Source organism: Lipomyces oligophaga (assembly GCF_038497815.1).
Source record: "Lipomyces oligophaga strain CBS 7107 unplaced genomic scaffold V1516scaffold_7, whole genome shotgun sequence".
In the NCBI taxonomy this organism is placed as follows: domain Eukaryota; kingdom Fungi; phylum Ascomycota; class Lipomycetes; order Lipomycetales; family Lipomycetaceae; genus Lipomyces; species [Lipomyces] oligophaga.
Window position 1 is genome coordinate 1,013,992 of NW_027117791.1, and position 11,334 is coordinate 1,025,325.

Genomic DNA, 11,334 nt, shown 5'->3' on the forward strand with positions numbered 1-11,334 from the left:
CCTCATAGGAAATAAGCTTCATACATAATTTGATTATATACTAATTCAGCCCACTTTGATATCCCAATCTGATATTACAGTCAGAACATGAATGCACCAGATACTTGAGAATACTACAATCAATCAAAATGTACCATTTAATAAAAGGAATTTACTATGAACTTACGCGAGAAGACGGTGAGAATATTTCTGAATAGCTAATGACTAAACTAACTCAGCAGAGTACTCGGTCTTGATCCTCGGTCTTGATAACGCTGGAAAGACGGTGTGTATTGAACTAACAAAATAAGATCAACGGGAAATAACACCGACAAATCAGACTCTGTTAGAAAAACTGAAGAGCATTTACGGAAGTGGAAAAGAAGTCAATCCAGATAAAATTGTCCCCACTGTCGGTCAGAACGGTCAGTATTGTACAGCCGAGATGTCGTGAATTCTACTCACGAGTCAGTCGGCCATATCAGGATAAATAGCATAAATCTCAAATTATGGGATGTCGGAGGCCAGGATATGTTGCGTACACTGTGGAAGGAATACTACGCAGAAGCTCATGCGATTGTGTTTGTGGTCGACTCGACAGACCGAGCGCGAATCGAGGAATGTCGTCACACTCTCCAGACTGTTATCACAGATGAAGACACAGAAGGTATCCCCGTACTCATGCTTGCAAATAAGCAAGATCGAGACGATAGCTTGGAGGTCGAGGATATCAAGGAGATTTTTAATCGTATTGCAGAAAATCTCGGCGCGCGTGACAGTAGAGTTCTCCCTATCTCTGCACTCAAGGGAACTGGTGTTACTGAAGCTGCAGATTGGCTTACAGTACGATTGGCCAGAAATAGGCAATATAGGCCTCCAGACAAGCGCTAATAGGATCTGACATATCGAATCCCTACAGATCATTCTATCTTGTTAAGGTGACTTTACCATTAGCATTCCACCATAGTCCTCTCCTATATCTCGCCCCTACGTATTTACAAGATCTATTATATTTCTATGTCAAATCTATTATACCAGCATCGCATTAAAAAATGTAGCTCAATATCGCAACATCCAAGCAATCGATATTTCCTATCTCTTGTATCTGTACCAGCCTCATATTCCTGCATATATAGAGCATATGCGCAGAGCGGTTTCCTGTTTATTCCATATATCGTTTTACATTTCGCACTAAACCCGCCACTTCCGTTCGGCTCCACATCGTCATGAGGATCAAATTCCCAGACTCGACCCATATTTTGAGTAAAATCGTTTATTCCACTCTCATTTTTTTGGATTTTTACCCGGGTTTCTACGCAGACCAAAATCTTCAGCTTAGTTGGCTCTTCCGGCTTGCCCAAATACCCTTGCACAATGTCGGCTGCTGCTGAGTCTTCGCCTCGTCGTCCACGTTTGTCGGCCGCTTTCCGCTCATATTCCAACTCGCGACTATCGCGAGCATCGCCTGCACCTGCACCTGCATCCGCTTCCGCCTTATCAAGCCAGACTTCCAGTGTAGGGAACAGTTCATCTGGTTTGGGCTCTGGCTCAAGTTCTAGGTCGGCTCGTCAGCGGTCTCATACGTTGTCAACCCCTTCTACGGCGCCGGTCGCTGTCGACCAGACTCCGCTTTCGGCTCCTTCGACGCCTGGTATTGGCACCGGATCTTTGACTGCTCCATTTGCAATGTCTTTTACGGGCGAGTCTACTGCGGTTTCAGGAATTGCAGGTAACACCGCTAATGGTGCTGCTTCAGGCTTGGACGAGGAACCATCGATTCGGCTATCGCCCTATATAGATCATTCGTCGTCCACGCCGGCACTGTATTTTGAGCCTATCGAGAGGAAAGGACGCCAAGGAACTTACATCCGACTCGGTCGATACACAGATAAAAAACAGACTCCTCAAGCAGAGGCTTGTTATGCCCCGGTTGTATTTAAGAGCAAAGTCGTTTCCCGTACCCACGCAGAACTCTGGGCCGAGAACGGCCAGTGGTTTGTCAAGGATGTGAAGTCCTCCTCTGGCACATTTCTTAACCGTATTCGCTTGTCCCCTGCCAATACTGCCTCGCAAGCCTTTCCTTTGAATGATGGTGACATTCTCCAATTAGGCATGGATTTCCGAGGCGGCTCAGAAGAAGTATATAAGTGTGTGAAAATGCGGGTTGAAATCAATCGGTCATGGCAAAAGCGGATAAACAATTTTAATGCGTCTGCGCACATTCGTCTGCGGTCGTTGACGCTAGCTGAACGATCAGCCGCCCATGGTCAGCAGCAAGAATGTGCGATATGTCTTGTTGCTGTAGCTCCCTGCCAGGCACTTTTTGTCGCCCCTTGTTCGCATGTCTGGCATTATAAATGTATCCGTCCAATAATCATCCGCGACTACCCGCAGTTTTTATGTCCTAATTGTCGAGCAGTATGTGATTTGGAAGCTGACGTCGATACCCCAGATCTGACGGCAGCCCTAGAGAGTTTGTCAACTGCTTCGAAGCCAGAGGTTATTGCTGAGCAAGCCGATCAAGACGAAAATTCCAACCCGACCAGTGATTCTTTTGGAGCTGTTTTGCCTTCTGGATCGTCAGGCTCGTCAACGTCTGATCAAGTTCAGGCTCATAATCCGACACTGTCAGAGAAACATGCTCCTTCTTCAGCCCTCGGTTACGAAACTGATGATGCATTAGCGGCTAGTACGAGTGATGATCCCGACGTTGGAGTCGGTGAAGCAGGCGAGTCGGGGTCTGGAGTCAGCGGGTCTGTCGAATTCTATTCGGCATACGATCAAATGGTTCTGACACCCACTAATGAGGCCGGTCCATTTGTATTTGATAATATGGTTGTTGATTCGCCTGAGATGTCTGCTCATTAGGCATTTTCTTGTATTGCATTATTTGCTATCGTTGTTTGTTTTTGATTTGATTTATTGGCTTGTTCGATGTTTTTGGCTGTTTGTTCGGCAATTTTGCGCACATAGTATGTTTGCGCAGAACATAAGTCGCTCTTGTTTGGCGTCTCGGATGTCTTTTATTATTATTTGATCGGTTGAAGATGGAATGCCTGTTCAACTTGTATGCATTTGTTTATTTAGATTGTACACTCTTCATTTCGGATATGTTTCGCATACGTATATTATTATATTATTCCATTCTTTTGTTATAGTATTTTATAAAATAATATTATGTTATATATATAGTTTTTGTACCGAGAAGATCTATTTAAAATGAGACTTTCGTGATATTAATGCCATCGGCAATGAGCACTGGCCCCTTGTATATGCAATTACGCTTCTTCGAAATGTCCCAAGTCTTATCATCGGGTATATTCTCGATATTTTAGTATTAATCAATCCATAGCGAGTAATCGACACAAGCGTATAGCTTTCATGAGAGAATTCTGAATCTGTACCAACATGGCTGTGACAGATTCAAATGTTCTGCCCGAGGCTAATCCGCTCATGTCTGATAACGACCATGAAAATGACCATCAAACCCATAGCATCGATATCGAGCAAGATGGCCGTGAACAGGATTATGAGCTCGAAGATACTGAAAATATCAAAAATAACCCTGGACTGCTAGATACAGCATCGAAGAACCCATATGTGTTGTTTATCGCGTGTTTCTCATCTATCGGCGGGCTGCTGTTTGGCTACGACCAGGGCGTCGTATCTGGAATTCTGACGATGGAGAGCTTTGCGGTCCAGTTCCCGAGGATATATACAGATCCGGACGTTAAGGGTTGGTTTGTCTCGACATTTGTATTATGTATGTATGTTATAGTTCTATACCGTGGTTTTGAATAAACTGACCTAGTCAGGTGCGCTGATTGGATCATTGAGCAATGCTCGGATCGCTGACCGGTATGGACGTAGTGTGTCTATGATTGTCGCTGTTTTCATCTTTGTCATCGGTTCGTCTATGCAGGCTTTTGCACTTCGACCATTGATGCTTTTTGCGGGCCGAGGTATCGCAGGTATTTCTGTGGGCATGCTCACGGTTGTAGTACCGGTCTATATGGCCGAAATAGCACCTCCGGCTATTCGAGGCGCGCTAGTAGTGCTACAACAACTATCAATCACCGTTGGCATTCTGATTTCCTTCTGGATGGATTTTTTCACAAATAATATCGGTGGTACTCGGTGTTTTCCAGATATCCCTTACTCGAATGGCGATTCGTTCGATCCTTATACCGATGTCTCCGACGACGGCGAATGCATGCAGTCGCAATGGAGCTGGCGGTTACCCTTTGCACTGCAAATGCTTCCTGCAGTGATTCTTGCGATTGGCATGATGGTGCTTCCTGAGTCGCCTAGATGGTTATTAATGTCCGGTCAAGATGAGCTGGCTAAAGAGACATTGGCAGCTATTCGAAGACTGCATGTTGACGATGAGGCAGTTTCTGCCGAGTTGGCATCAGTGAAGGCCGATTTACTTGCGACCCACGAACTAAACCAGGCCCGCAGACAACAGGGTCTGCGAAACCGCGGTCTGCTTTCGCGGAGTATCAGACCGCGAGTTGTTCTTGGGTCAAGCGTCATGATCCTCTCACAGTTCATGGGTATCAACGCACTTATCTATTATGCGCCTGCGATCTTTGCCAGTCTCGGTTTACAATCGGCCAGTCTTCTTGCTACAGGTGTTTACGGAATTGTAAACTTTCTTTCAACATTTATCGCACTCGTGACAATTGATCACGTTGGTCGACGCCCACTTCTGATAGCTGGTGCATTCGGCTGCGGTATCTCGTTACTCATCGTTGCGTTTGTCGTGAGATTACTCGATGCAGGATACCATCCGTTTCCGTTTATCGGTGCACTTGCGATTTATTTGTATGATGTCAACTTCTCTTACTCTTGGGCTCCCGTGGGATGGGTTTTGCCTTCTGAGATCTTTCCCATCGAAATTCGCTCCAGAGCTGTGGCAGTCACTACATCATCGGCTTGGATCTCAAATTTTATCGTTGGCTTGATCACTCCCACCTTATTGGCTAACGCAAAGTACTTCACCTACATTATTTTTGCTTTTATGTGTGCGGTTGCAGCGGTTTTTACAATATATGTCGTCCCGGAAACAAAGGGAAAAACATTGGAGGAAATGGATATCGTGTTCCAGACTAGAGATCCGCTTTGATATCACACCTCTGCGTATTTTAATATATTCTAGATCACTTTTACTACATAAACTTATTAATTTCATCATTACTGCACTATTCTCTCCAATAATCAAAACGCCCACCTCTCATCCCACTTTCGCTCTCATTTATCGAAATCAATTCCAAATATCAAAAGAATCAAATGCTGTAGGCGTAGATTTTCCTATACTTATCGGAGTTGTGAAACTCGTCGGAGAGAAGCCTTGATGTGTATTTGTGCCTGCACTTGTACTTCCGCCATCTACTTCACCTCGATCTCCATCTGCTTCTGTCTTTACACTCGCTTCAGTGTGGTCAGTAGTGGTGTGACCTTCGGTGACAGACAGATCATTGCTCACACCTATCGCCGAGCCCAGATTCATAAATACTGGTAGATTAGACGTATTAAAAATGTCATCTTCTGACGTACCAAACTCACTCGCAACACCTTCGCTCTCTCTGCCCCTCATCAGCCCCGCCATCAAGCTCGTACTCGACGGATCTTCATACAAAAGTGAATACACATCGCTCAAAAAGCCGGCCCTCATCTCCAAGTCGCCAGCTGAAAGGGGCAATGACATATGTGCCGTCGATGAGGTTGGCGAGGTCGAAACCGATATCCCGTCTGAAAAACTCATCATGTCAGGAATTCCGCTGCCGCTCCCACTGCCGCTACCGATCCCAGAATTGGAAAGCGAGGAATCATGCAAAACGTCTTCACCAGTAGTATTGTGCTCATCCATGACAATCGAACCCATTAGACTATCAATCAGCGACCGAAACCGGTCCGCCAGTGCATTCCGGCCTGAAACAGCTGCCAACACGGCTTTTGTTCGCTCGATATCTTCCATCCATTCTGTTGCCCGCGAAGATCGAGGCTCGGAGACCATACATACGAGAGGAATCAAGCCGGCTTGAAACAAAAAATACAACGCATACCAAACTGCAATGATCGAAAGCGAGGTATGGTTCGCTATGTAGTCTTCGACAGATAAAATAGTTTCATGTGCGTCTCTCATACATTTCTCTCGACATGAAATCTCAGCAGACGATTCTTCAAAATTAAATGATTCAGGAATCGACGAAGGTATATAGCCAACATTTTCCAAAACAGATGGCGATATAGAACCGGTTCTCGAGTCATATTCTTGTTTCACTCGTACCTCTTGCATTGGACGCAATCGCGGCCCAGGTCTTTGGCCTGGAATTGGCCTAGGAATTGATCCTGGAATAGGTCCTGATCTTTGGCCTGGACCAGCAGTTCCTGCTTTAGGTCCGGGTCCCGTACCACTAATTGTGAGAGCGCGCTGCAAAACAAACGGTCGATAGGCCAATATCCTCAGATTCCGATACCGCCAATAAATCCTGTAGCGAGCAAACACAAACCAGTCGTCTGCGTCCGGCGCAATCGGCGTGGCCTCCTTAAATGGATATGGTAATCCTTCGACAAAACCATCAATACGGCTCGCTAAAGTCAGCGTTTGCTCGGCCGTCAGCGCAGGCCTCGAAATCAATCGATTATACAACGTGTTCGTCGCAAGATGGAACCGGCACTGCACAATCATGCCAGAATAAATCGTTATTGCAGAATCGCGACCGGTTGGCATCAGAGTCGTACTTGCAGTCAGCTCTGAGTCGTTTATATTTGAAACCTCGGTCACGTCGACACCGCCGTAATCCGGCCAACTCACTGGTCTCCCAAAGGTGATTGCTGCACCGGAATCGAACATGAACATACCCCACCAGGTCCGTCTACGCATCTCTTGTTTCAATGGGCTGCGCGTCGACCAGTCTGGGAACTCCCGGTGTAATCCCAATCCAGTCGCCATCCGATGTGCAAGTCCAAGAAAATTCCACCCTGAATTTGGCCGATTTCGTTTCTGAACATAGTTACTGAGTAGTACAAGCGCCTGCACTAGCGGTAGACTTCCGCGCTCAAAAACATCGATGGTCAAATGTGTCTTAACGTTTTGGAAAAATGCAAGGTCTGCACAAGAAGATTCATTCGCTACACACCAGGCACCAAGAGCTAAAATCGTGTTAAACAGGATTTCCCAGACCGCGTTCGGCGGTCGCGCCAGAGCCCCTTTATATTGTGCCCGGAAAGTAGGCTCATGGATAAATGGGTACGAAGTATGGTAAATAGAAAAATAGGCATCGACAAGTGCGTCAGCAACATGCTTTGGCACTGGGGATGGATATAAAGGTAATATCGGCATGCCGTAGAGATCTGTGCTGCCGTCTGGATTCAAATTGATCGTGGCATGCGAGTTGATGCGCAGCGCTCGAAGAAGCACAGCACTCGATGCCGACCCAAAATAGCCCGACCCATGCGGGTTGATCGAAAGGGCAGCCATTCCATCGGAAACATCATTGTTGATAATATCCTGCTCAACCCAATCGTAGCCATCAGTTTCGTCGGGTACAGCTTCTTCGATTGCGATGGGAACATGATGAGTCGTGCTTCCATCGTCCGAGACATGTTCTGAGGTTTGACTATAAATCCTTCGTTTTCTTGATTCGACGTCGGTTTCTGCCTCATCCTGGTATATTGTATTCTTGTCCTCGAGTTGGACAGAGTCATGAGGATCCACGTCTAGTGCTCCAGGACTCAGAGTCGGGAACTCGTCCGAGTCAGACCGGTCACCTATCGAGGATAATCGCCCACCACCTACTCTGAATTCCGGAGAAGAGCTCGAGTCGGAGAAAATGCTTCTGTTTGTCGAGACCGACGCTGCAAATGTCTGCAAATCTTCGTTTGTCATGTCGGTCAATCTACGAACCAAAGGAAGCCGCGGTGGTGGGCCAGATACACTACTAGTGGAGCCGGGAGAAATCATTGACTGCCTCGTTGACACCAAATTTGCATTCTCGGTACGATGTAAAAGATCCATCAATAGTGACTCCAAAATCTCAACTCGATTCTCCACTTGTGTCAAGTACTTCCTCGTCAGGGGCGACCGCACTGCTCGCGGCGAATACACACATTCTCGTTTATGACGCCGACAATAAGCACATATAGGGAACTCTTTTGTGCATTTGAGTTTTCGTCGGCGACACGAATCACACTATATTAAATCAGTTCATAATTTCTCGGCAGTTACTCGGCAATTGTTTGTCTGTTTGTTCACTCACTGCTTGCTCTATCTCGTCCTGCTGCAGCTTGCGCGCCGGCGCAGTGCTCATGATGTCTTCTTCAAAATGACGATGTTACAAACCAGCTTTTCTGCCAACAATTCCTGCCAAAAAAAATAACCCAAGAGAAACGTTGAGACTCAAGGCCAAAATCAAGCTATATCCACGCAGGAATTCCAAAATAATTTGCCAGATTAGGAAATCATCAACAAATTCAAATTTTTGACTACGCAGACTTAATTGAGGACTCGAGCGTGGCTTTTAGGCTGGTCGGTTGTATGCTGACAATTTGATTACGTAATTTGATTACGTAATCGATACTTGTCTCGATTCTTACTCTATGTTGCAGTTGTATTATGTAAAATATAATTTCATAAGGACAATGGTTACAATAAAACTAGCATTTAACTTTTACTACAATAACAGCTGCTGCTAGTCGTATGATAATTCGAAATGGTGGGGCTTCGTTACATACCATTAACATGCTAATACATAATATGGACAAGCACCAATTAAAAGCACTAGCCAGCTAAACTCACTCGGCCAGTTCGCTGCATATCAATCACACCGTCAATCTTTTCCGAAGCCAATTCCAACTTAAGTTTACGTTCCTGCAACTCCAAATGTCGACGCACCTTTGCGTCCTCTCTTGCAAACGTTTCAATCTGACTACCTGTCAAGCCATGGCCGACTCTTGTATCAAGCTCTCGCGGGAGATGGTAATAGAAATCAGATAATAGCTCTACATTTAAAAACAGCACCGCTGTCTGCGTCAGCTTGTCCGCTACGACATCTAAAAAGATCTCTGGACAATAATACTTGTTCTCCTTCGATCGGCACTGTTTGCTCTTCAGAGCTTGCATTCGTAGTCGTAAGATGTCTGCTCGTTTAGACAAAAAAAGTCCCTCTCGACCTGCCCTCGTTAGTAAAATTCGCAGCGTATTGTAGCTCAGTTCCAAACACACCTCTCTCGACTAACGCCTGGCTGAACCCGTAAATCTCGTTTGCATCCTCCACTTTAACCTGACCTTTGCTACTCTTCTCCACAAATGACTCTACCTGACCCAGCTTTCTGCCTCCCCCAACGCTTTTTTGTAGCGCCGAATATGCGGACTCGCACTGTCGCAGCTCCTCCTTCAACAGCGCAAACGCATGCTCACGACTTCGACTCCATTCACGCTCCTCGACCTCGACTTCGTATTTATATGGCTTAATACAATTCTCCACTTGGTCTGCGGTAGAATAAAACCGCGAGTTCAAGATCTCGTTGGTCGCATCTTGAATTACCTTCTTGACGTACGGATGTGTCTTAAATGATCCTGTATTGAGGAGATGATCCATCTCACCCGTCAATGCATTTGAAACCAGTGTCGTCGAAGTCCGGCCTACTCCGCTTTTCGTTAAGTTCGAGACACATGCATCCAATTGTCTTAGCCAGTATACATCGTCATTAGCCGCTGTAGGTAACTCGCTGGCCTCTCGAGTACCAATAACCGAATCATCATAATTCCTTGATCCCACCGTCCCGCCCGGTCGATTCCAGTATCTCTGAGCAATTAAGTCCAAAACACGTTGATCCAGTTCAGATTTCAACATTGCACCGACTTGCTCACGTCCAAATCGGCCAGCGAAATCTTTGAAGTTAAGCTTGAAGGCATCCAGACTTTGAGCTAGATATGATTCTGCCGTGATCGGCCGGTCATTGTATTCTACTTTAAATTGATATGTAGTTTCTTCCAGATCGGTATGAATTGCATCTCGCGTCGGCTGCAGATTCTTGGCCATTGTCCGTTCAAGTGTGCGCATGAGCTTGTTCCTAAGATTAATCACTCCCAGTGTAGCTTCTTGTTCAGCTTGTTGATTCGGAAGGATAAACCCGTCTGAACCATTGTGTAGCAATCTCGAAAACGAAGGATCTTTACTAAAATACGCTTGCTCGTTTCGCGCAATCACAGCGCCAATATCTGTATTATCTTCTGAGGCATTCAACCGAAACAGCCCTCCTCGACTTGAAAGAGATGGCGGAACTTTACTCACGACACCGACATAGCCCATTTGTAAAGGATAATTCCGGTTTTCTAGAATTGCCGTTGCACGCGTAGGCTCGACCAAGTCCATCTTAGTAATAACACCGATCGTACGCTCGCCCCTAGGATCAACTCGTCTTGACGCACGAAGGGCAGTGGAATTTGCCAGGTCAACATCTGCAGCTGAAATCGCAAGAATGATATTCGGTGCGGCAATATATTTATCGCAAAGCGAGGATATCTTGGTTTTCAAGCTCTCGGGCTGATCGGCAGCAGCAAGCTGGATGTAGCCCGGTAAATCGATCAGCGTTAAATCGGGTACATGAGGTGAGTAGATGTTCAACTTAATCGGATCATCCGAAACGGCTTCTGTCTCAGGAATCGCTAAATTGAGTTCAGTCAGTGTTTTTTGGATCTGAGTGAAATCCGTAATCTTGCCCATGCGAAGTGCTGGAAACTCTCCATATTCAGCAGCAAGTTCCGGGGAATTGATTAACGTCAATTCTATCGGACGCCGAGTCACCATGTTATTTCCTTTTGGTAAAAATTCATGTCCTACAATAGCTTCCAGTACAGACGATTTTCCGGAACTCTGAGATCCAATCACCACAATCGACGGTAGTTGTAAACGGGACAGTGATGAGCTGCGTCCGTCAGAACTGGCGATCTCTTGTAGAATGTTTCGGATCTCAATCATCTTCCTTGTAAGTACCATCATCTTAGTGTTGGCTGCTGCCACTCGCTCGTCGGTATCACCACCAGCGAGTTCGTTGACCCCAGCGGATACAGCCGTGGCAGCGGCAGCAACCGTAACGCCGTCACCTCCACCTCCGCTCCCTGCTGAATTACTAGCTCCAGCATCGCCCGTATCACCCGCTTCCGATTCCCAACCACCTTCTTTAACATCCGATTTCGCCATATCGGCAGACCCATCGAAAAAAGTCCTAAGCCAGTCTGGGAGACTCATACCATCAATGGAATCTTTAGCACTTGAAACAGCACTGTCCACACCGTCTTTTAAGTTTGAAGCAGTTCCCATGATCCAATCTGTAGCATCATTAATT

The 11,334-nt window shown here is 46.1% G+C and overlaps 5 protein-coding genes across 5 annotated transcripts; 3 read left to right on the plus strand and 2 right to left on the minus strand.

Moving 5' to 3' along the window:
- Positions 1–66: 66 nt before the first annotated feature.
- V1516DRAFT_680499 (ADP-ribosylation factor family-domain-containing protein) lies at positions 67–1,107 on the plus strand. Its single transcript, XM_066923098.1, has 4 exons — positions 67–177; positions 222–265; positions 320–404; positions 452–1,107. Exons 1-4 carry the CDS (start codon positions 129–131, stop codon positions 868–870), a joined length of 597 nt encoding a protein of 198 aa, XP_066775901.1. The 5' UTR covers positions 67–128; the 3' UTR covers positions 871–1,107.
- An 85-nt stretch (positions 1,108–1,192) lies between these two features.
- Positions 1,193–3,184, plus strand: V1516DRAFT_680502 (uncharacterized protein). The gene has a single exon (XM_066923099.1). The coding sequence runs from the start codon at positions 1,354–1,356 to the stop codon at positions 2,845–2,847; it is 1,494 nt and encodes a 497-aa protein (XP_066775902.1). The 5' UTR covers positions 1,193–1,353; the 3' UTR covers positions 2,848–3,184.
- A 248-nt stretch (positions 3,185–3,432) lies between these two features.
- Positions 3,433–5,107, plus strand: V1516DRAFT_628337 (general substrate transporter; the record flags this gene model as incomplete). The annotated part of the gene is made up of 2 exons (XM_066919835.1): positions 3,433–3,742; positions 3,795–5,107. 2 exons carry the CDS (start codon positions 3,433–3,435, stop codon positions 5,105–5,107), a joined length of 1,623 nt encoding a protein of 540 aa, XP_066775903.1.
- A 41-nt stretch (positions 5,108–5,148) lies between these two features.
- V1516DRAFT_680504 (fungal-specific transcription factor domain-containing protein) lies at positions 5,149–8,466 on the minus strand. Its single transcript, XM_066923100.1, has 2 exons — positions 8,244–8,466; positions 5,149–8,176 (listed from the first exon to the last, which is right to left on the minus strand). Exons 1-2 carry the CDS (start codon positions 8,292–8,294, stop codon positions 5,246–5,248), a joined length of 2,982 nt encoding a protein of 993 aa, XP_066775904.1. The 5' UTR covers positions 8,295–8,466; the 3' UTR covers positions 5,149–5,245.
- A 298-nt stretch (positions 8,467–8,764) lies between these two features.
- On the minus strand, positions 8,765–11,189 carry V1516DRAFT_628072 (uncharacterized protein; the record flags this gene model as incomplete). Its single annotated transcript, XM_066919823.1, has 2 exons — positions 8,765–9,156; positions 9,209–11,189. 2 exons carry the CDS (start codon positions 11,187–11,189, stop codon positions 8,765–8,767), a joined length of 2,373 nt encoding a protein of 790 aa, XP_066775905.1.
- Positions 11,190–11,334: the final 145 nt, after the last annotated feature.

What these genes read in the sequence shown, in the direction of transcription:
- V1516DRAFT_680499 (XM_066923098.1), top strand. Translation starts at nt 129, where the DNA reads ATGTACCATTTAATAAAAGGAATTTACTATGAACTTACGCGAGAAGAC. An exon ending in TGAACTTACGCGAGAAGACG is followed by an intron (nt 178 to 221) that starts GTGAGAATATTT and finishes CTAACTCAGCAG; the next exon opens with AGTACTCGGTCTTGATCCTC. An exon ending in CCCCACTGTCGGTCAGAACG is followed by an intron (nt 405 to 451) that starts GTCAGTATTGTA and finishes CTCACGAGTCAG; the next exon opens with TCGGCCATATCAGGATAAAT.
- V1516DRAFT_680502 (XM_066923099.1), top strand. Translation starts at nt 1,354, where the DNA reads ATGTCGGCTGCTGCTGAGTCTTCGCCTCGTCGTCCACGTTTGTCGGCC.
- V1516DRAFT_680504 (XM_066923100.1), bottom strand. Translation starts at nt 8,294, where the DNA reads ATGAGCACTGCGCCGGCGCGCAAGCTGCAGCAGGACGAGATAGAGCAA. An exon ending in AGGACGAGATAGAGCAAGCA is followed by an intron (nt 8,177 to 8,243) that starts GTGAGTGAACAA and finishes GATTTAATATAG; the next exon opens with TGTGATTCGTGTCGCCGACG.